General features: G+C 30.8%; 1 protein-coding gene across 2 annotated transcripts in view; it reads left to right on the forward strand.

Moving 5' to 3' along the window:
- Positions 1-24,611, forward strand: part of LOC105845161 (leucine-rich repeat serine/threonine-protein kinase 2) — a 129,451-nt gene that overhangs the window by 68,002 nt on the left and 36,838 nt on the right. For both annotated transcript variants that reach the window (XM_065803105.1, XM_065803106.1), the window contains 2 exons: positions 5,282-5,560; positions 11,536-11,690. In XM_065803105.1, coding sequence (XP_065659177.1) covers positions 5,282-5,560; positions 11,536-11,690 — 434 coding nt within the window. The remainder of the gene's footprint in view (positions 1-5,281; positions 5,561-11,535; positions 11,691-24,611) is intronic.

Genomic DNA, 24,611 nt, shown 5'->3' on the forward strand with positions numbered 1-24,611 from the left:
AAATTTGAAAAACAATTAATCAGCTGCTCAGCACCATTAAGATAACAGTGCTGAGCAGCTTATCTTAATGGTGTATATTTTATATATACTAGGGTGTCCCATAAGTTCGCGGACACTTTGCGACAAAACTTTATTTCATTGTCACTTAATATTTATTAACAATTATTCTTCAAAGTAAATTCCATTGCTTTCTACAGCTTTCGTCCATCTTTGCGCCAATTGCTCAATTCCACGACGATACCATTCCGCTGGTTTGGAGGCAAAAAACTCTCTACACCCATTTTCGACCTCCTCCAAAGAATCGAAGGTCCTACCGCGAAGAAAGTGAGCCATCGAATGGAACAGGTGGTAGTCGGATGGCGCAAGGTCCGGACTGTATGCAGGATTAGGAAGAACTTCAATTCCAGGCAACTCCGAAATTTTTTCCTTGGTGCGAACGGCGGTGTGTGCTGGAGCGTTGTCGTGTAGCAGGAGCGCGCGCTTTCGATTGACCAAGGCAGGATAACGAGCCGAGAGAGCGGCATAAACACGATCCAGTTGTTCAGTGTAGAGTGCGGCGTTCACTGCAAGACCATTTGGAACAAGCTCAAAGTGAATTATCCCCTCGAAATTCAACCAAACACACAACATGACCTTGTGAACGAACCAATCCTGTTTGGCGACTTGTAGAGCGGGTTGGCCGGGCTGGATCCAAACGTTCGCCTTATTGGCGTTACGGAAGAAGACCCACTTTTCATCTCCAGTAACAACTCGACGCCAGAAACAAAGGTCCTTGGGGTTTTCGAGCAGATGGGTGCAGGTGTCGACGCGTCGTTTTTGCTGCGCAAGGGTCAATTCGTGAGGAACTTCTTGGCAGCGCCTATTGACGAGTCCGATTTGATGGAGGTGGCGATCGATGGTGGACTTGGAAGGGCCGAGCTCTGCCGACAATCTGCGGGTGCTAGTTTGTGGTTGCTGCTCCACCAGCTCGCGCAGCGCCTCATTGTTTACTGTCGATGGACGGCCTGACCTGGGTAGATCTGCAAGGCTGGTTTCGCCGTTGTTAAAGCGCTTGAACTATTTGGCCGCTGCGGTTTTCTTGACCATTCCCTCGCCTTCCACATTGCAAATTTCAGCTGCTGCATCTCTTGAACTCAGTCCTTTTTTCCAATAGTGACGCAAAAGTACGCGAATCTCATATTTTTCGTCCGTCATTTTAGAACTAAAAAGACACATTTTTAAATCACAATCACAAAAAGCGATACACCATTTTAAAGAGGAATAAAAATACTACAAAATAATATCAATCATTAATTGATTTGAGTCAAACGTCATAAAAAAAATTATGTTTGAAAATATTAGCTTCAAGTGCCCGCGAACTTATGGGACAACCTAGTATATAAATTTGACGAACTAAATTGAAAAAAAAGTTTTGTATTGTTGGATAACAATTTACAATCATTGCATATTAATAATCAATAATTTGCGCACACTTTGCAAATGCATACAAAATTTTTATAAAAATATAACAATTGATTAAATTCAAAAAGCATCTTTGATATATCTAATAACTTACTAACTAGAATAAAGATTTATTTGAAAATAAAGCCCCCTTATTTGACATGTTTCTCTTAAATTAGACGATTGTCAATAACTGAAGATACGAACGTCAACCTCAATTACGAAAAAAAATCTTGACCCAACAAGAATAGTTATAAAAATGCTGTGGTTCACAAATCAGCATTTTTATAAATATTCTTGTTGAGTTGTGTTTGTGCTGTTGATGGGCAGATACCTTATATACTTTAACTAATACTTTATATACTTAAATATTGTGAATTTTTTCAAAAAATGATATGCTGTATTCTAATGTCTTCCATTTATCATCTGTGTGGCATAATTTTTCAAACTCTACATTGGCTTGTACAAATCTTTTGGTTGCATCTTTGACATTAAGGACTAACTTTATCCACATATATGCAGAATTCCATTGTGTTGTATATGGAACAATCAATATCCTGGGCTTACTTCCAAGTTCTTCACAAGCATCTTGAAGCTTGGTTGTAGAGAGAGCACTTCTATGTGCGTGTGATGCTAAATCTGTACAGACTTTTATTGCTTTAAAAAGTTTGAATGAATTTTTAAATCAAAAAAAATGATTGCTTTAAAAATAACTAGCTGGATTGTGTGATTATTGCAGTGCAATTCTAAATTATTTTCTTCACTTTCTTAGCAGTTAAAACAATGTTGCAGCCATTATCATTAACGCAGGCTCGGTGGACTTGATGAGTCTTCATTTAAGTTCACGTTAGCTATAACGTAAACTTAAATGAAGATTCATGTAGGAATCATTGTTTTGACTTGTCCAGAGATCTGATGTAAAACTAACTCCAGTTACTTTTGGAAATTCTTTGAGAAATTTTTATTTGCAACCTCTCTTTTTATACAACATTAGAAGTTTTTGCCATCATAATGTTAATGCCGATTTGACAGTAAATTTTTTTGTTTGACTTTTCAAAGAATTTTCAAATATCACTTTTTTTCCGCATCTTCAATCTGAATAAAAAAAATACTGTTAGTAAGACCAAACCAAACCAAAAAATAAATTGTTAAATAAAAATTTAATTTTGAAAAGAAAAGGTAACTAAGTTCAAAATATACAAATTTAACCTAACTATTTTTCAAATTCCTTAAAAGTATATTTGTTATTTAATATTATTAGTTACAATGCAATTATTAATTTATTTTCATCTTGGATGCTCCTACAAGTATTAATAACATTTAATCATCGAAATATTTTGATTCTATCAGTTTTCTTATTTATTTGCTTATTATTGAGAAAATACAGAGAAGTACTATCTACTGGTTTATCGACCAAGCTAAAATGAATCTGGCCACTAAAGAGCCAAAAGTAGTGGCAAAAACCGGTAATGACCAAAACCAACTTAAAGCAACTAAAAGCGATTTTTGACCATAAGGACACTGTTTCAATTTCAATGCAGTCACCAATTCATCTCCCTGGTGCTCAAAAAAAAATCTTCTATCTATACAAGAAAATCAGGATCCCACAGCCAAATAAAAGAAAAAAACCGCTTAGCTTTTCAGAGCACGGGATTTCAAAGCCTTTCTTTCTCCCAAGTAGCATGGCAATCAGCCAGCAGGTCTACTTGACCAAATGTATTCAAATGAGATTGCAAAAAAATCAAGAAATGCCTCAAAGTTGACATGGTCAGCGTACAATGTCTTGTGCAACTGATTCCAGCTCATGTCGATTCTGTTTGGCAACTTGGCTTCACTGAAGATCAATAAAACTTTTTGCAATGAAAAATGTGATGCTCTATTTAAACCTTTTTAGTTTTTTAAAAAAAAATATTGATAAATAAGGGAGTAATATCTCGTTAAACTAAGTTTCATTTTCAACATGCCACCAATTATTGTACTATCTTTAATAATTTATTATTGAATAAGTTTCAAAATTTCAAAATTTTTATATTTTTGAAGTTTTTTTCTGTTTCAGTTCAGTTTTAATATTTTAAACAATTGGATTGGTTCAGTTCAATTTGGTTTTTTTATTTTGGTTTTCATCAGAAGAACAGTTCAGTTTGGTTAAAATCATTTTAAAATTGTTTTATTTTTCTAAATTCTAAATTAGTCTTGATAAAAAAATTAAAAAATTAATAGCATCACATAATCAGCAACATTATAGTGTACAAATGTTTTAAACCTGATTTTGAAACTAGAACAATATGTTCCTTGTTAAAATATTTTTAATAACCTTTTTTTGTGTTGCTGAAAAATTACATCTTTTTTTTTTCATCAAAATATAGTCCTTTAACTTCAAAATGATTATTCTTGAATTGTTTTTCCTTTTGTTCTTTTCCTATTTTACTTATATTAAATATTCTTGATAGATTTTCTTTTATTACAATGTGAGAATAGCATTAACTAATAATGAAGCTGATTGATCTTAAACTTTTCTTCTTTATAGATCTGAATCTTAAACTCCAAATAATTTGCATGCTAGAGCTAGATTAGGCAACTTCAAATCTTTTTTCAGACGGATAAGTGTAGTATGACTTTGATAATAAACTTGGATTAGTAGTTTTAAACGTTTCTATATTCTATCGTAAATGGTGTGTCAAATTTTTTTTGTCAATCTGATACCAACTTCTAATGATTTAAGGTTGGTAAAAAATTTCCAACCTCAATTTTCCAAATTTTGAGGGCTGCTATTACCATTTTCTGAAATGTTCTTTGATTCACAAGAAAACACCTTTTTCTAATAGAAACTTGCAATGACAGTCAAAAAGGTTTTCCCATTTCTAGATACATTTATCAAACAGTTGTTTAAAAGTTTTCTGTAATTATCATTGCCTTGTGCTATAACTTAAGAAGATTCTTTTTTTAGATTTGTAGTCTTTGTTTATGTTTACTATCAAGCTTAATATTTGTTGATCACAAATTATTAGAATATTTGGTTTTCGCCATATAACTTTCAAATCTTGCAGTACAACATTTTATATATCCTTCACAGATGGATCCTTTCCATTAGCATTTTCCTTTAATATATACCTAAACGAAAAATTGTCTTACAAAATCAGCTTTTGTAGAAAGAATACTTTTATTGAATTTTTTGGCTGAGCCAAACACTTTGCAAAATGATTCTTTACAAATTTTTGGCATTTCTGTTTTAAATTGTTTTTAAAAACTGTTCACTAAACCAATGTTGATAAAAGATAAAATGTATGAATTAATAGAATAATTTTGCATTTATTCTTATTTTACCCGTATTTAGTTTGTGCGTGTATCTTCACAATTGATAAAGCTTTTAGTCTATTTTAGCAAATAAGACGGTATTGGGTTAGCTCTTTGACACGAGTATTAACACACAAGAAATTAGAGTACACCACATGCCTTTTAGGCACTCCCCTAAAATATGTGATTTCTCACAAAAAAGTAAAAAAAGTTGTTTTGTACATTTTTTGAATCAGTAAGAGTTTCCTGATAATAAACAAAACAAAAACGTTCTTGGATGTGATGCAAATTCTTAGAGCATGTTCCTATGCACAGTAAATGCAAAACAGAACAGTTATTCATAATATAATTTTTTTTTTTAATTAAAAATTTATATATATATATATATATATATATATATATATATATATATATATATATATATTGAAAAATTATAGTTAAAATTTTATTTAGTATTTATATATACAGTGTGTACTGTAGTTTGTATTATGTAAATTTAAAATTTTTTTATTAATTCTTTGATGTTTCATTTTTTTTAATTGTTAAGACATAGAAAATCTTAAAAAAGAGATCTATCATTTGGCAAAAACTATGACATCTGATGGAGAAAAAAATGGAGAGAAAATAATGGGTAAATCGTTTCCACAAGTTTATACAATATTGGAAGAAAAGCTCAATGAGATTAGAAATCATAAAGAAAAATATTATGAGCTTCCAATAATTAGTCGAGAAGAATTCATTTCTCTTGCGAAGTCATTAGAATGTGATAATGATGTATTTCAAGATGATGACATAGAACCAGCCACTAAGTTCCTGGTGAACTCAGGTTTCATATTTTTTTCTCATTTAGTGGTTATATCTGTATCATTATTGGGTATAATTTATATTTGTATACTGTTATTTAGTGTTAAATTTTTTATTTTTGTTGTTATCCTATAATTTTTCGGTAACAATTTATTGTTACTAAAGACTGCTTTTAATAACGCACTTTGTTATCTTTGTTTGTTGAATGTAATATGTTTATTTTCATTTCTTATCTGTATTATTTTTATCTGTATTTTATTATTGTTATTATATTGTTATTATAGTTATTATTGTTCTTGTATTTTTAATAGTTGACTGACGGTATGATAACATTTTCATCCACGATGTGATGTAAACATCTTCTAAATAATTTTATTTTTTGCTTTTATTCTGATTTGCTCCCAACAAGACTGCAAGCAACTACTATTAAGTTGGAAGTTACTAGATAAAAAAAGTCAAGTCGAGTCAAGCGAGAATGAGTTTCAGTTGATAGATCTAGAGATGATAACTCCTTTGAGCAGCGACCATGGTAGTATTTGTAGAAAAGAGAAAGAGATACTTTTACAACAATGGAAAATAGGCCCAAGATTAGCAAATAGCAAAGTTTTTCAAAATTGGAACAACAAATGTTATTTTCTAGCAGTCAGGAAAATAAGACTCAGTCAAGCACTTATTAAATAGTTTAGAGAGAGTTGAAGAGAGTTCTGGAGAACAATTTTGTAAAACTATGACAGAAATGTTGTCTGGACAGACAGAAGGTTTGGAAGGTTTAGAAGAGTTTAATTGAGATATGACTTTAGCAGCGGAAGCTTGAGTGGTTTGAATGTCTAACAATGGGTTTACTGGTTTAATTGGAACGGAAGGAAGAGAATAGTTATAAGGTTCAAGAGTCAAATTAGAAGAATAGTACTTTACTAATAGTTCTGCCTTATCCTTGGGAAAGGTTATAAGATCAGTCCCATGAAAGAGAGTTAGAATGTTAGACCTACCCTTGTCAGTGCCGTTGAAAGTTTTTTAAATGTTTCTAGAGCTTAACTTCTGAGATAAGATGCAAGATTTAGTAAACTGAGAATAATAGAGTCTAGCATCAGACTGCACCCTTTTACATTGATTTTTTGCAATAGTGAATAGCTGTTTGTTCTCAAGAGAGAACAAACAGCTATTTACTATTAGATATTTTTGATTAGATAAAGCAGCTGCAAAACCATGTAAAGAATATGGTAAAAACCATGGAGTAGAATGAGGCTTGACTTGGAACCAATAAAAATTTCTTTTCCTGCCATTTTTCAGCTGAGAGAGAAAAGACATCAGCTGAAGAAAATAACAAAAAGAATCCCAATCAGCTTTAGGGTAGTAGTAAGTAGTGTGATGATAGGGTGAGTTCGAAAATGAAGTATGAAATGAAAGATTTATAAAGATCATTGCATGGTCAGAACCATCTAGAAGAGAAAAAAGAGAAACTGAACACAAGTTAGGATCAGAGACAAAACATAAATCAAAGAGTAAATGATTAGGATTGTCAGGAAAACAAGTCACAAAGTTAAGTATTTGAGCAAGAGATTAAGAAATGCAGAAGGTATAGACTTTAGTGCTAGCAAGGTCAGTAGCATTAGAGCCAATTCATTCAGCGTAGTGAGCATTAAAGTAACTGTTAGCAACAATATTGACAGAGGGGTGAAGGGTGAGGGCATGGTCAATTTGAACAGAAATTTATCTAAAAGAGTGCAGTCTTGGAAAGAAGAAGATCGATAAAAAACACAGAGAAAGGTGATAGAGCGAAGAGGTACTAGGCAGAAGTGCATAAAAGAATGGTCAAAGAAATCGATCCTTATTTCACAACAAATAGGTGAGTTGATGCATATGTATACCCTCAAGTCAAGCATGTGACTATTGAAGTCTTTGTGAATCAAAAGGTAGTACCCATCAACACTGAAATCTTAAGAAGGAATAGCAGAATTTAAATTAGTCTCACTAAGAGCAAACAAGTCTGGTGAATTTTGTAAGGGGTAAGATTAAACTGATGGAAGGGTGCTTCGCAGACCAAAGATATTTGTAAAATATATATTAAACAGTTAGGTGATGGAGATGTTTTTTTATGTTTAAAATTTTGGATTACTTTTGGTATGGTTTAAGTTTAAAGTGAACTTGATTCGTTCGTAAATAGAGCACAGCCTGTTATGCAATGAGCTATGCAGTTGTCTCAGTCCTGTTAATTAACCCTAAGTTATAACATAGGGCTTCCTATGTGGCACCATCCATGCACAACATGGCACTGTTAATACTTTGATATTTTGCAGCTGTTGATGGAATCAGCCTCCCTGAAAGCTACCACAGAGTTCAGGAAACCTTGCTACCAGCTGTCCTCAGAACCATTAAACTGACTTTTAGAGCTGTATCCTCATAAGGTGATAACAGGAAGAGTTGCCACTATCATAGCCACTATCAAGGAGTTACAAGAAAAAACTAGTAGAGTAGAATCAAGAACATCCATCATTCATGATCATAAGCAAAAAACAATGTAACACAGGTTTACATCTAAGCTAGCCTAATAGATGAAGAAGGGGTCAGCAGAATTATCCTGCTAACCTCTAAATTCTTTCAATGGGAGGCTCTCTACAAGATAGTAGCTGGATGCAGTTAACATCTGCCCAAGATAAGTATTTTTATCAAGACAACATTTCTAGCCTTTACTCAACCAAGAGCCTTAAGGCAAAGAAATTTTATATGGATGCAGTTAAAATGCTGAAAAAATGAGTATTTTTTCAGATGCTGAAAAAATGAGTATTTTTATTGAAACACTATCTCTAGCCTTTACTCAAGCGAGAGTCCTAAGGCAGGGGATTTTAAAATTTAAGTTTGTTTCTCCTAGCCTTTGCCTAAAAACGCATACCCAAGGCAGCAGGGTATGGGACAGGTAGAACTGGATTATGTAATACCAGTAGCAGTGTGATCATAATGATCCTGAACCTCATTTGACCTGGAGAAGTTAAAAGCAGTTACTTTCTGTAAAAATACTGTAAAAACACCAGGCATGATATTTTGGAAATGCATTAGGAAAAACACTACATCTAACAAAATGCTAGAGATTAAGGTGGGTGTAGGTTTTATAGTTGGAGTGAGTCATTAGTTACTGAGCTCACACTGCATCAAAGATTTAATCAGAACACAAACATACATAAAGTAACTTACAGGTGAGTAAACACTGCCCCAGAGATGCAGACAGAACGCAAATATACATATATAAAGTAAATTAAGGGTAAATCAACACCACGCCAGAGGTTCAGACAGAACACAAATGTACATAAAATAACTTATGGGTGAGTCAACACTGCGCCAGAGGTTTAGATAGAACATAATCATCTTAAGTAAATTACATGTGAGCTAACTTAGTAACACAGAAACTAAGGCACCTCCTTTTAATAGTGTTATTGTAAAAATAAGATGATGGGACTACAAAATAAACACTATTTTAGTACATGACTAAAACATAGATCCTAAGAAAAATATAATAGAGAGGCAATCTTATTAGCTTTTGATAGTTATCTAATAATGTCCCTTAATCTTTGTGAAGTTACCTTTCTGTACCTTTTCATTAAGTTTGAATAAACCTTTGCATCTTTGTTCTATAAATTAATCTGTAACCTTTGTTCTATAAATTAATCTGTAACCTGTTATTATAAATTTGTGTTTAAATATTTTTTCAATAATTTTTACAATATTTTTTATTACTGAACAACTTGATCAAGGCTATTTAGATGTTTTGACAATTTAAAGATTTAAGAAATGTGCTAAAAAAACTAACTAGAAAGAAAAAAAAACAAAAACTAAACTAAACAAGAAAAATATCGTAATGAAAGAGAAAACAAAATAAAACTCAAAAATCAAAAACACAATGTGAAAATTATTTTAAATTATGTTTTTAAACACGCTTGAAATAAATGACTTTAAAACTTTTGTAACGTTTTTCTTAAAATTAAATTCTTTAACATCTAGTAGCAATTTATTTTTGATTATTTAATAGTAAATAAACAAATTTTATGTCTGGTTCTGAATAGCTTGCAATTCTACATTGTTCCTGTCCAAGCCTGATTTAGCTGAACTTGCTTGCATGTAATGCCTAGACTATCAATCTATTTATTAAAGCTCTTACAGCTTCCTATTCCAGTATGATGTCCTATTGCTTAGCTAAATAGGCAATACTATCAATCTAAAGATTAAATAGTATTCAGATTGGTAGTATAACAATCTTTATTAACTTTTTATGTAGATTATGTAAATAAAATTTAAATAATTTAAATAATAACTTGGGTAAAAAAAAAAAAAGGCATGATATAGTGTTATTCATAACTATTTTCAACATTCTCATCCTGTAATCACTTCTATGATAAGAAACAAAGTTTATTAATCTTTTAATAAATAAAAAAAACAATAAACTTGAAGTTTTCACAAAACTCAATTGAAATGCACCATTTGATAAATAATTGAATAAAGGAATAATAATGATAATAGATCAAGGGTGTAAAAAAGGTGTAATAGATTAAGAGTGTAAAAAAATTAATAAACTTTAAAACTAGAAAGTAGAAACTTAAAAAGTGAAATTCATGTCTAAGACTGAAAGAACTTTAAAATAATAAATACCATATTATATTATAGCTGTATTTTATACAAAAGTTTATCTTAGATTGTTAGTACATTTATTAGATCTAAAAGTAAATACAATTTTTTCATATTTTTATGTTGTTACTTTATGTTCATATAAGATATATAAATATTTCATATCAAAAAGTTATCGAAACAATTTTTAAAACAAAACTTATATTACTCAAAGGTAGATTGTTTAATACAAACATTTCTTCATTGCTGTACAATTTAAATAATATAAAAATCACATAAATGCAAAATAAATAAATAATGACAAATAACAAAGCACATAACAAGTTTCAAATATAACATGACTGCAAAATAAATATACAATTAACTGAATTGTATAGCAAGAAGTAATAAAGCCACATTAGTTATTTAAACAATATTGATTCTTTTTAATTTGTGACAACAATACTTAAAGAAATTTACAATTAGTTAATTTAGTTATAGTAGTAGTTTAGATAGTTAAAAAGTTATCGTAGTTGTTTATTTAGTCGAATAATAATCTAATAAAAATATGAAAATTTCTCCCAACCTAATTTCTCTGATCAATGATACAACAAAGACATTTATGTAAGCAGTCCGAATTTCTGTCTCTGCTTGTCCTGATTTACTTCAATCAATTCATCTACCAAAAGGATCTAGAAGGATCCATTGTTAGCAAATCTGTTCTGCTTTACATATTTTTATGAATGTAAAATACAACAGTACTTAAAATATTTAAAAAGTGTAGCTTTAAGTCACTTTTCCAATGAACCTTGTGAACGCTATAATATGAATTTGAAAACCAGAGATGTAAGTATTGAGACTGAAGTCTTGATCTTGAGATGTCTCTTGAGTCATATTTTGCTGTCTTGGTCTTGTTCTTGAAGCATGGAATCTTGGTCTTAGTTTTGGTCGTGGAAATCTGGAGTATTGAACTTGGTCTCAAACCTTTACTAATTTGTAGCTTTGAATTAATGTTCAAATGAAGCATGTGTATGTTAGAAAATATATATGAAAATGCAATATTTACTCATACCAAATAAGAATATGCCATTTTCCTGGTGCAATAGAGACCTCTATTTTTTGATAAATTTGCTTGACATTTTAGTGTTAACCTTGGATTCTTTAAAACAACAAATATTTAAAAACCTTGTTTAAAAAGGTTTTTATTTGTGCTTAAAAACTAGTTAAGGAGACATTGCCAGTGGGTTTGTTCAACTATTTTGGCAAATACAAAATGTTTACAACTCAAACATAAAAACGTTTGAGTTGTAAACATTTTACAAATGCTAAATGTTAATTTAAACATTAATTTCAAAAGTTAATTTATTTTAGTATTTTTAAATTTATTTAATTTTTCATTCACAGGAACTATTCTTTATTTTGATGGTGTAAATGAAGGATTGAGAGATATCGTTTTTGTAAATCCATCTTGGGTTTGCAAATTAATGGCAAATTTTATCACTGTGGATGCTGTTCATACATTTGTTAAAAATGGTATCTTAGAGCAAGACAAAATTCCAGTGAGTAGATGTTTTAATTTATTATAAGAAGCATCACCATGTTTTTACAAGTTAGAAGTAGCAAAGAGAGTTATTAGGTGTTAGTTGAAGAGTTTTTGTATATTTAAGTAGAATTAACAAACTATTCAACCAATTGAATAGTTTTTGATTTAGTAGTTCATTTTATTTAAACAGTTTCATTAAATTGCCATACATTTTTTTATATTTGTTGATTTAAAATATTAATTTTTGTTAGTTTTTTTTTCTTTCTGTAATTGCTATTTATTTTCAATTTATGTATTTATTGATTGTAAAACTTGCATATCTTTATGATCTTTTTTTAGCTAAGTTTAATGTGTTTTAGATTAATACAATTTTCTGTCCTTCTTATTGTCAAGATATATTCATTGTATTTTTAAAATACTTTTAAAATATTACAATTCTCATCCTTTTTTGTGGAGTCTTAAAGCAAAGTCAACCTGACTGCTTACATAAATGTCTTTGTTGTATCATTGATCAGACCCATTGAAAAGTTTTTCCTGGATTCCTATTAAACAGACATTTTGTTAGTGGCATCTTTAAATAGTTGGTTAAAAATTTAATTAAATTAAAACTCCTATTATGGATGTAACTCTTTTTTTGATTTAATTCCCATACAATATTTCGAGAGTATAGATACCCTCGTTGTCAAGTATAATATATAAAAAACCGTTAAAAACAAAACAAAAAAAAATCAATGCAATAGTTTCTCTTCATTCAAATACCAAAACGTAGGTTTCCAAAAGAAAGTTGTGGCATAACTTTTGTCATACTGATTCAGACCGCCGTCTGAAGGCGCACATTTATGGCTTTGTATTTCAAGAGCTTCCCTCACTTTTCTGTTAAAATTGTTAACCTCTACTTTTAAAGTGTTTTTGTTGTTCCATGTAAAATTGCTATGACATTTTTTTGACAATTTTTATGTTCTGCTATGGCTAATAATCCCATTTTCCTTTGTATGTATTTTTTTGATGTTGGTAAATGCGAGATAAGGTTTTTAACTTTGCTTCACCAATATAACATTTTTTGCAGGAGCATTCAAATTTGTACACACCTGGGTAAGAATTTATAGGAAGAGAAGGTTTATTTTTGTGGTAATTATGTTGTAAATTTTTTGGTGACTTAAAGACTTGTATGTAACTGGTTTTTTGAAAACTTTATTTAACAGGCTAATTCCTGGAATCCGCGTTAGAAATACAATATTTTTTGATGAAATTGATGAGTGTTAAGTTTCAATATTTTGTTTTTTATTATGTAAATTTTCTTTTGTGGTTTTTATGATATTTTCCATGCTTGTTTTTTTATAACCATGTTCTACAAAAACATCAAACATAGTATTTAATACCCTATTAACAAATCCTTTGAAAATTCCAATTTTTTGGATCATGGCATGAGTTGGTTTGATTTGGACTTTAGTTATGGCATCTTTACGGTAAACTTTAAAATTGTACGTATCAGTTTTATTGTTAATAATAAGTTATGTCAAGAAAGTTTACCGTGTTATTTTCATTTTTGATTTCCATGATGTACTGAATATTTTTATGTTGGTTATTACGTTATATTAAAAAGTTTTTAAATGACTTTAATTGAATATTATTGGAAATTGCTTGTGCAATATCATATGAAACTGTAGAAAACACTCTGCAACTACTACCATAAGTCCTAAACTAATAGGTCAAGAATTTTATAGTTCATAAATGTCATGTTTGAATAAAAAAAAACAATGCAAAAGGCATATATCCAAAAGTGCTTTTATTTCATCAAAGGTAAACTTTGATGTAAAACTGGAATCATTTTTTAATCTCTCGATAAGGACAATTATCGCTTCCATTACTTGGACTGAAGGATATAAATTAACGTTATCATAAGACACTTGGGTTTCATTTTTGTCAATATTCCATGATTTACCTAACTTTATACTTTGTTGAGATTTTTTTAAATGTGTATTGTTCTTATTAAGGATGGGTTGTATCATATCAGTTAAGATCAGTGGATTTACCGTGGATTCCAGGAATTAGCCCAAAGTTAAAAAAAGTTTTCAAAAAAACAGGTTACATACCAGTCTTTAAATCACCAAAATATTTACAACATATACTTACCACAAAAAACAAGTGAGGGAAGCCCTTAAGATACAATGCCATAAATGTGCACCTTCAGACAGCGGTCTGAATCAGGATGATAGAGGTTACTTTCTTTTGGAAACCTATGTTTTGGTATTTGAATGAAAAGAAACTATTGCATCAATTTGTTTTTGTTTTTGTTTTGTTTTTAACGGGTTTTTATATATACATATATTATACTTGACAACATGGGGATCTATACTCCCTTTAAATATTGTATGAAAATTAATTCAAAAAAAGAGTTACATCCATAACAGAAGTTTTTATTTAATTATATATTAAACTCTTTAATGATGTCTTTTAAAATTTATGATTAAAAATGATATTAACTTTGCAATAAATTTATATATTTTGCTTAACCGCTGAAATAATTGAATATATATTTATTTGAAAAAGCATGAAGAATTGAAAATGAATATTTGTCGATATTAGAATATCAAATATAAGTTTCAATAGAAAAATATTCAATTGGCAAGGCTTGAGTGATCAGTTTTTTTGCTGACACAGAAAAACTGATTACCCAAGCCTTGCCAATTGAATATGCTTGAATTCGTTATTACTAAAAAATCGGTACAAATTCGTTAGATTTTAAGAAAGATCATAAACGCAGATAAGAAACAAAACAGAACCAAGGATGAAACCTTGAGGTACCCAAGAAGAGACTGGAAAAGAAAAAGAGTGTATGCCTTCGAGGATGACTTTAGTAAAGCAGTTAGAAAGAAATGATTTAGAAATCTGAAATATTTTTCCAGATACGTTATATAAAGCAAGTTTATGGAGAAAACAATCCACCCAAACTTTATTTAAAGTTTTAGATATGTCAAGAGCATTAGCCCTTGCCTCGCCACCTTCATCTTATGCATGGTAAATGAGTAAATGATATGTCAAGAGCATTAGCCCTTGCCTCGCCACCTTCATCTTATGCATGGTAAAATCTTGCCTCGCCACCTTCATCTTATGCATGGTAAAATTTTGCCTCGCCACCTTCATCTTATGCAAATTTTTGAGTAAAAGCAGCTATCAAGCTAGTCGTAGAATAAGAGGATCAAAGACCATATTGTTTGTCAGACAGTAAGTTATTAGTTTCAAGATGGGATGTTGGAAGTTTGTTGATCAAAAACTCAAGATCTTTCCAATCGAAAATAGAGAGTTGATGATTGAGAAAAGAAGATCAGGCAATAGTTAGAGGGGGTCAAAACGTTTTTCAATTTTTTTTCAGAGAAAATTGAAACCACATATGCCATTTTTCAGCAAGTAAGAAAACATTATTTATTCACGCTTATTAAATAGTTTAGAGAGAACTCAAGGGAGTTCTGGAGAACACTTTTGTAAGACTAAGAAAGTAATGTTTTCTGGACCACAAGCTGTCAAAGAATTTAATGGAGATATGACTTAAGCAATGGAAGCTAGTCTGATTTGAATGTCTAACAATGAGTTAACCTGTCTAACTGAAATAGTAGAAAGAGTATGGCCAGTAGATTGAGGAGTTATGAGTGAGGAAAAGTTCTTTGCAAATAGTTCTGCTTCCTCTTTGGGAGAGGTAATAAGATTAGACCCATAAATAAAGATGAAATGTTAGACTTACTGTTAATGACGCTGTTAAAGATTTTCCACATGTCTCTAGAGCTTAACTTCTGGCATAAGATACAAGATTTATTAAACTTGGAATAATAGGGTTTAGCATCAGACAGCATCACTTTACATTGATTTTTTGCAATAATGAAAATGTGTTTGTTCTTAAGAGAGTTGTTCTTTTGAAAAAGAAAAAAAAAATAGTTACAATTAGGTATAGGTGCTGCAGAAGAACAAACCAATGAGAAGGAATAAAGGTTTTAATAGCTGCCTGGATCAAGGAGGTTATGTAGGAAGCATTCAATCAGCAGAGAGAAAAAAGACATTGGCCCATTATTGTCATGAAAAAAATCATAAAAAGTATAAAAGTAAGCTTTAGGGTAGTAGTAAGTAGTGCAATGATGAGTTGCAATGAGATAGGGTGAGTTTAAAGAAAAATTAAGATGGAAGATTTATAGTGATCATTGTATGGTCAAAATCATCTAAAGGAGCGCAAAAAGAAACTGAATTTAAGCTAGGATCAAAGACAAGACACAAATCAAGGAGTTTAGGTGAGTGATTAATGTTATTTGAAAAACTAGTCATAAAGATAACTTAGTAAGTTTAGTTTGGCACTTTAGTGCCAATCCATTCAGTGTAACAACAACAATAACAGCTATATTGGAAGAGAGGTCTAAAGAAAAGGCATGGTCAATTTGATCAGAAATTACATTTAAAAGAGGTCAGTCTCAAGAAGAAAAACAATAAAGAACAAAAAGAAAAGCACTAAAGTAAAGAGGTGCTAAGCGAAAGTACATAAAAGAATGTTCAGAGAATTCAAATCTTTACAAATTGGTGATTTGATGCATAAGTACGCGTCCTAGCCAAACATGCGACTAGTGGAGTCTTTTCAAATTTAAAGATTGTAGCCATCAAAATTGAAAATTGAAGAACAAACAGTCAAATTTAAATAAGACTCACAAAGAGAAGGCAAGTTTGAATTTTCCAATTGATGTTGAGTTACTTCGAAGGCCTCAAATACTTGGGATAGATATATTAAAACAGTTAGGTAACGGTGATGGTTTTTTATGTTTAATAGTTAATATTTAATAATAATAATAATATAATAAATAATAATTTATATTTTTGGTTACTTTGGACATGGTTTAAGTTTCAAGAGAACTCATTCATAGATATGAATAACAAATGAAGTAGCTCATAGCAATGAGCTATGCATTTGTCTCAGTCCGGCTAATTAACTCAAAGTCTTAAGGGACACCATCGATTTGCTACAAGGTACTGATAATTACTTTGATATTTTAAAGCTGTTGATGGAATCAGCCTCTTTGAGAGCTAACGATTCAGGAAACTTTAGTACTAGCCAACCTCAGAACCATTAACTGAGTTTTAGTACCTACCATCATTAGGAGATAACAAGAAGAGTTGCATAGCCACCCTCAAGGGTTAACGCAGTTAACATTTGACCAAAATGAGTATTTTTATTGAGACACTATATCTAGCTTTTACACAATTAAGAGCCCCTTGCCAGGAAAAAAGCAAACCCTACATAGCAGCAGGACATGGAGCAGGTATAACTGCAGCGTGTCCTGCCTACTATTCTACCTATCGTGCCTACTTTACTACCTAGGTAGTACTGGGTTAGATAACATGTTTGATGTCATACAGAAATAGCTTTGAAGCCTGATGTATTTGCAGCATCAGACTGTAAGATGATAATTGTATGTACTGAAGCCCTGGGCAATGGACTATTTCTGTGCGGCGTCAAGGTACATACAATGATTATCTTATAGCCTGTGCTGCTACATCAACTGAGTGTTTGGGATGGGAAGCAATCTTTTCTTTCATTATTCTTTTTTTTTTTTTTCTTTTTCTAATAAAGCTGTATGCTGCAAAGGTATGAAATCTATATATATATATATATATATATATATATATATATATATATATATATATATATATAAATATATATATATATATATATATATATATAAATTATAAATTATGTTAGTGTATTCTACAAATAGAGTGCTCAATGTTCTAAAAGAACAGAGCAATAATAAATTAGTAAAAACACTTATCTAATTTTTGATTACTTCAACACTGTGTTTCACCGTCAGTAGGTTCATCAATTTCAAATTTTTCTTGTAAACATAGTATACATTTTTTGGAAATGTTGTTATAGGCAGGCACAGTTTTTAGGATAGACCAGTTTAATTTAAAATTAATATTTTTTTCTTTTAGCTGCCAAATATATTTAGGCAGCATAGTCTCTTTTGAGTATTTTTTATGTTTAAAAGATTGTTTGTGATTGGCATAACGTTTTTTCCATTTGCCCTCGGTTAAGCCAATATAATGTTTATCAGGGCTGTTTTGCGAGGAAACAATGCATTTGTAAATAATATTTTTTAATAAGCATTTGCCAGAAAAAATGGGTTTTCCAACGAATTCCCATTTTTTCTTAGAATCTGAAAACAAAAAAAGTCCTATAATTGAAAATAACCAAAAAGAATATTTCGAATTCAAAACAAAAAACGCCCCACCATTTATTCCTAACCTAGAAAACGATTTATTACACTTGATTAAAACAATAAAATTTCGAAACATTGACAATGATTTTCAAAAGGAACTCAAGTTAGACATTAATAATATAAAATCAAACCCTAATATTTTAGTTTTTGCTGATAAAACAAGCAACATATACTAAATTGCCCCCAATAATCACCACAAATTACTGCGCGATAATATTTCTAATAACTACGCAAAAGCCTCGAAAAACTCAATTCATTTAGAAAGCCAAAACATTGCTAAAACAATTAATTTAGATGCTAGAGTTGAATCAGTCGCTAGAATTGAATCATGCGTAGTATCCCTGATATATATATATATATATATATATATATATATATCAGGGATGCGTAGTAGGGTGTCCCAAAAAATAAAATAAAAAAAAGACTATACCCTCAAATGTTTGGGATTTGGTCTGTAGAAAAAGAAAATACCCATACTTAACTCCTCAGCCAACAAACCAACTGCCTTCTGTGGAAAATGTGTTGATTACCTATTTTTAAACTCTGAAAAAAGCTACCAATTCAGGCCATCAGAGTTTCACATTGCGTGTCTACAAAAACGTCTTGGATTTGAACTTGTGTGTTTTAAAGGAGTTTGTGTTAATTATTTTGGGATCAATTGTGTTGTTGCGGAAGTAATTTATGTATGGATCAAAGCAGGTTTTGGAGATTATATTCAGAAAGGAGCTCAAGTAAGGTAATAAGTAACCTTTAAAATAATGAATATTTTTTCAGTTTGTTTTCGTTTTTTGTTAACTGTAATTGTTATCGATAAAATAATTTTTTTTTATTTAGAGACAAAATAAAGAAGTTCATTAAAAAATACACTAAAATGCTAAAAATGAAATCACTTGAGTTTAAAGGTAAAACAAAACATAACATTCTAGTAGAAGAATTTAAATTTGAGTTAAGTAATCTTTTTAATATTTCAAAAATTGATTTTGAGAAGAAAATAAGAGCATCTAATAATGATCTTAAAGTAGTTGAAAATGTTCTAGAAATGATCTAGAATTCTTTAAAATTCTTAAAATGAATGAATGGAAAATGTTCATTGAGGAAAAGTATGATACAGCTTACAGAGCTATAACTGAAAAGAGGAGACTCAGATTTCTAACTATAGAAAAACAAAATCAAAAAAAGATTCATAAAGTTCAAGGAAGCCAGGATAGAAGGAAGCCAGGATAGAAGGAACCCAGGATAGAAGGAAGCCAGGATAGAAGGAAGCCAGGATAGAAGGAACCCAGGATAGAAGGAAGCCAGGATAGAAGGAAGCCAGGATAATAGTATATCAATATGTAGTGAATATTTAGATTTGACTCTTCAACAGATAATAAATTTGACGAAAAACTTATGAAGAAAAAAAAAAGGTAATTGTGAACTAGTACGTTATTAAAAATAATTTTTATTTATAATCAAGTATTTATTTTATTTCCAGAACAACTTTGTTAGTAATAGAGGCATAATAACTCAACAACAAATTTAAATGAAAAATTTATTTATTAAACTTATTTATTAATCTTATATTTAGATTTAAAAAAAGGACTAAAATAATCATAGAGCTTACTCCTGATTAGCTTATTGAAGCAACATTAATTGTGGCACCAAGATATATTATTGGAATATGACTCCAGACCACAATTATGTCTGCCATTATTTCCAAATCTAATGTTAATTTTAAAGAAATAAACATCTCTAGGTCTTCTGTTCACAGAAAACGGTTTCAGATAATTCAGTCAACAGGGAACCTTCTAAGAAAGCAATTAACTGATTTACTAAAAAGTAAAAGACTAGTTCTATATTTTGACACTAAACTAGTTAAAGAAATTTCATAAGACCTTCAAATATCTGTTATTTATGACAGATTGGCTGTGAGTAATAGCTCTCCAGACGCTCCAGATTGCAAAGATATATTGCTTGGGATTGTCCAATTAAAAAATGGAGCATGCTAGACAGTTGAACTAATAAAATTATATTGATTAACACCATCGTAATATAAGAATATTACAAGTGTGTTAATCAACTGTTTGCTTGCTGCTGCGATACAACCAGTAGTAACACTGGGAAATATGCTGGAGCAATTCAATTGCTGAGCATAAAACTTAATCTCCCTTTAATATAGTTGTTATGCAAGCATCACATATATGAGCTGCATATGTCTCACTTCATGGAAGTACTCACAGGAAAGACAAAAGGTCTTTTTAACTTTAAATATAATGCTCTATGGGGAGCATTATATTTTAAGTTAAAAAAAAAGTGGAATGAAGTTTGTACAGAAGTAAACTCTCTAAATAATATTGTAAAAATGAGTTAGGATAACCTAGAAGTTGATTCAGTGTTGTACACTCTTGCAAAAGATGCCCTTACTTTTTGTTCAAAAGCTCTGCTCAAAAATACTTTTGCAAGAGGTGATTATAGAAACCTTTGCCAGCTTGTTGTTTTTTATGTTGGTGGAAATGTAACTAATTTTAAATTCCATCAACCTGGCGCTTGTCATGAGGCACGTTTTATGGCAGACGGACTTTACCTCTTTACATTGGAAATGACAAAAAATGTTGTTAAAATAATGACAGAAAAGGAAGAAAATGAGGTACTGAAAGGAAGTTTTTTTATCGCCATTCTTTATGCACCATGTTTTTAAAAAGCTCTCAGTCTTCAAAAGCACTTGAGAATAACCTTAATGCTTTCAGGGCAAGTCTTAAAATACAAGAGCAATACGATGACCAATTAGGATAGTCTTTAGCAAAGAGTATAAAACAACACTCTTGGTACTTAACTCCTCAGCTTGTTGTGTTAGCAATTGGAGATCGCGATGTTGAAGACAATGAAAAAATAAAAATAATTAATTACCTACTTAAATTTCCTACGCCTACATTTCATATTGGGTATCCTCAAATTATTCCAGTTCTTGATTCCGAAACAACATTATCTCTTCTAATTGGTCCAGAGTCTTGGTATCTTTTTAAAATTACTGGAATTTCGAAAAGCGAAGTTGAACAATGGGTTTACAGTGGAGCAAAATCTTGGGATAATATTGAAAGTTTTATTAAGTTCTGTTTATTTGTAAAATATCTCTCTACTACTTACGATTGCACAGAAAGAAACATCAAGCTTATACAAGACTTTGTGAAGGCATCTACAAATGATGATCAAAGGCGAAATATAATGCTTGTTGCAAAAGATCATAGAAAAAAACTACAAGCCAAAATGCCAAATGATCAACTCACAAAAGCATATACTTTATAACTGTTTTCCTATGCGTTTAATTTAATAAAAAAAGATTTTTAACTTTGTGATTCATTTTTTCTCTCTGTGGCGGTTGTTTATTTCATTATAAAATTCTGCTAAATAAGTTTGTAAGTTAAGGATTTTATATTTATTGAAGGAAAATTGTCTCTATAATATGCGCATAAAACCGTAAAAAAATATGAATCTCTCTGAATTTATAATTTCACATCTAGCAAAGTTGCAAACTTTGGATCAAAGTTTTTTATATATTCTATCTTTATAGACCAAATCATATAGTTTGGAGGTCTCTTGATTTTCAAGTTTTCATCATTTTTTGGGACACCCTAATGCAAAGTCCCAAAAAGGACTCCGGATTTGAAAGTCACAAAAAGATTATTTCATCCTAGTTTTTGGTAACCAGGAGCTCTAAAAATATAAATAAGTTTATGGACTACTAATAGGAAAAAAATTAAGACTTTAAGATTAGAGGAACAATCATTTTTTGAACCTGGAGTCCTTAGGTATAATGGCGGCAAGGACTCCGGGACACCAGAGCTCCGGGCTTAAAAACAATAAGTTTCAAGTCATTAAATCTCATGAATTTTTTTCTTATAGTAGATCATAAGATCATAAACATGTTTAGAGCTTCTGGACACTACAGACTTGGAAAAAGTAGAGACATAAAGCCAGAGTCAGGGACTCCACATCCCTGATATATATATATATATATATATATATATATATATATATATATATATATATATATATATATATATATATATATATATATATATATATATATATGTATGTATATATATATATATATGTGTATGTATATATATATATATATATATGTGTATATATATATATAGAGAGAGAGAGAGAGAGAGAGAGAGAGAGAGAGAGAGAGAGAGAGAGAGAGAGAGAGAGAGAGAGAGAGTAAAAACATTTATCTAAATATCTTCTACAGTATTTATTTTCATAGTTTAGCTTTTATTAGTTTGTAATCAGCAAATAATAAAATATAGACTTTGTAAATAAACTTGTTTAAATCTAATTTTTTGTTGGATGTAAATGAGGAGTTTTTTATTGCTTTGATAAGTCTTCAAATATTTTGCTAAAAACCACATAAAACTGAATAGGGAAATATTAGTACTTGTTCCTTAGTACAATAGTTTGTTATATTATTTTATTTTCTATAATAATTTGTTATATCATTAATTTTTTATTTCATAATTTGTTATATCATTTTATTTTATTATTTTTGATCACAGTTCTATAAATAAATGACCATTGTGCGTGATCTGTTTAAATCTGTGATAAAATTTTTGAAATCATTTTATTTTGTTAGCAGAAAAAAAAATTAATTTAAATCTTCAAATTGATTGAAATTTTGACTTCATAGTGCACCATTAAAAACACCTGCAGAATAAGAACAACTAACTATAATTTGATATAAGCTCTTGCAAATGTAGCCCATGGCCACACCAAAGTCTGATTGGTAAACTGGTAATAGAATTATGGCAGTTTTATTTTGAAGTTTGTTATATATTTGCTACTTATACATCAAACGTTGCCAATCTCCGAACTTCTAACTGTTTTATTGGTTGTTTAGTAATTTCATTTTTTTTTTTTTTTTAAACATCTTCGCTTCCAACAAGGCTGCAAGCAGCCACTAATTAAAGTTGGAAGTTACTGAAAGAGAAAAGATGAAGATTGTAGAGCAAGATAACAATTGACGGACGACTTGAAAGATTGCAAATTATATGAATCAGGAAAGCAAGATGAAGGAAGCGAATTCCAAATAACTGATTTTTGAGGAAAAAAACTAGACAAATAAGCGTTTTTAGAGCACTTAGGAACAGTCACAGAAAAAGGATGACACTTAATTGAATGACGAGTAACACGAGAATGACTTTTAGTAGATGGCAAAAGAGACGCTAGCTCTTTAGAGCAGTGCCCATTATAGTATTTGTAGAAAAGAGAAAGAGAAGCAACTTTACGACGATGTGATAATGGTTGGAGGTTGGCTACAAGAGCAGGTCCAACTATGTTTACAATGCGTTTTTGCACCTTGTCTAAAAGAGAAAGGGCATCATTAGAAGATCCGCCCCAGATATGGCAACAGTATTCCATACAAGGCCGGACTTGAGATTTATAGAGATAGAGAATAGAATCCGAAGTAAGAAAGTGACGAGCTCGATAAAGAGATGCAACCTTAACAGATGCTAATTTTGCAACTGATTTGACGTATGGTTTTACAGGAAAGATTGGAAGTAAGAGTTAATCCTAGAAGATGTAGGGTAGATGACTCATCGAGTACATCACCGTTCATAAATATAGGAAGATCTAAATTATTTCGATAACGATTGACTGAAAAAAATTGAGTTTTATCTGAATTAAAGTTCACCAGTCACTGTGAGCCCCATGCTGTAGCAGAAGTGAGATCCTTTTCAAGCTCAAATGCCCCCTCCAAGCAATCAGAGGGTGTTGGTTTCTTATCACGACAAGAATAAATGGTAGTATCATCAGCAAACAATGCCACCTTAGATGTGAGAATATCTGGAAGATCATTAATGTAAATTAAAAAGAGTATAGGGCCAAGGATAGAACCTTGAGGAACCCCTGAAGTTACAGAATAAGAAGAAGAGTGTTGTCCATCGAGGACAACTTTTATGCTACGATTGGAAAGGAAGGATTCAATGATCTTAAAGATGTTGCCGGATACACCATAAGAAGAAAGCTTATGGAGAAGACCAGCATGCCAAACTTTATCAAACGCTTTTGAAATGTCAAGAGCGATGGCCTTAACCTCTCCACCTTCATCTAATGCACGATAAAACCTGTCAGTTATTACTGTTAGCAAATCAGCTGTAGAACAAGAAGATCGAAATCCATATTGATGGTCAGAAAGTAAGTTATTAGATTCAAGATGAGAAATTAAGTGTTTGTTAATTAAAGATTCAAAAACCCTGCTTATGATAGGAAGAAGACTTATGAGACGGTAGTTAGACGAATCAGATCGTTCCCCAGAATTTTTGAAGATAGGGATAACAGATGCGGCTTTCCAGCAGGCTGGAAAACAAGAATCTGATAAGCACTTGTTGAATAGTTTTGAGAGTATAGACGACAGCTCCGGAGAACACTTCTGCAAGACAATAACAGGTATGTTGTCTGGGCCACAAGCTGTAGAAGAGTCTAGGCAGGAAATCACTTTAGATACAGATGCTGGAGTGATATGAATGTCAAGCAATGGATCAACCTGTTTGTTGGCAATATCAGGTAGAACGCAATTAGTGGAATCAAGAGATGATATTGATGAAAAGTTTTTAGCAAACAGTTCGGCTTTGTCTTTAGGTGAATTGACAAAGTCTGAACCATACAAGAGAGGTGGAATTATAGATTTGCCCTTATTATTG

The sequence above is a fragment of the Hydra vulgaris genome, chromosome 08, assembly GCF_038396675.1.
Source record: "Hydra vulgaris chromosome 08, alternate assembly HydraT2T_AEP".
Classification (NCBI taxonomy): domain Eukaryota; kingdom Metazoa; phylum Cnidaria; class Hydrozoa; order Anthoathecata; family Hydridae; genus Hydra; species Hydra vulgaris.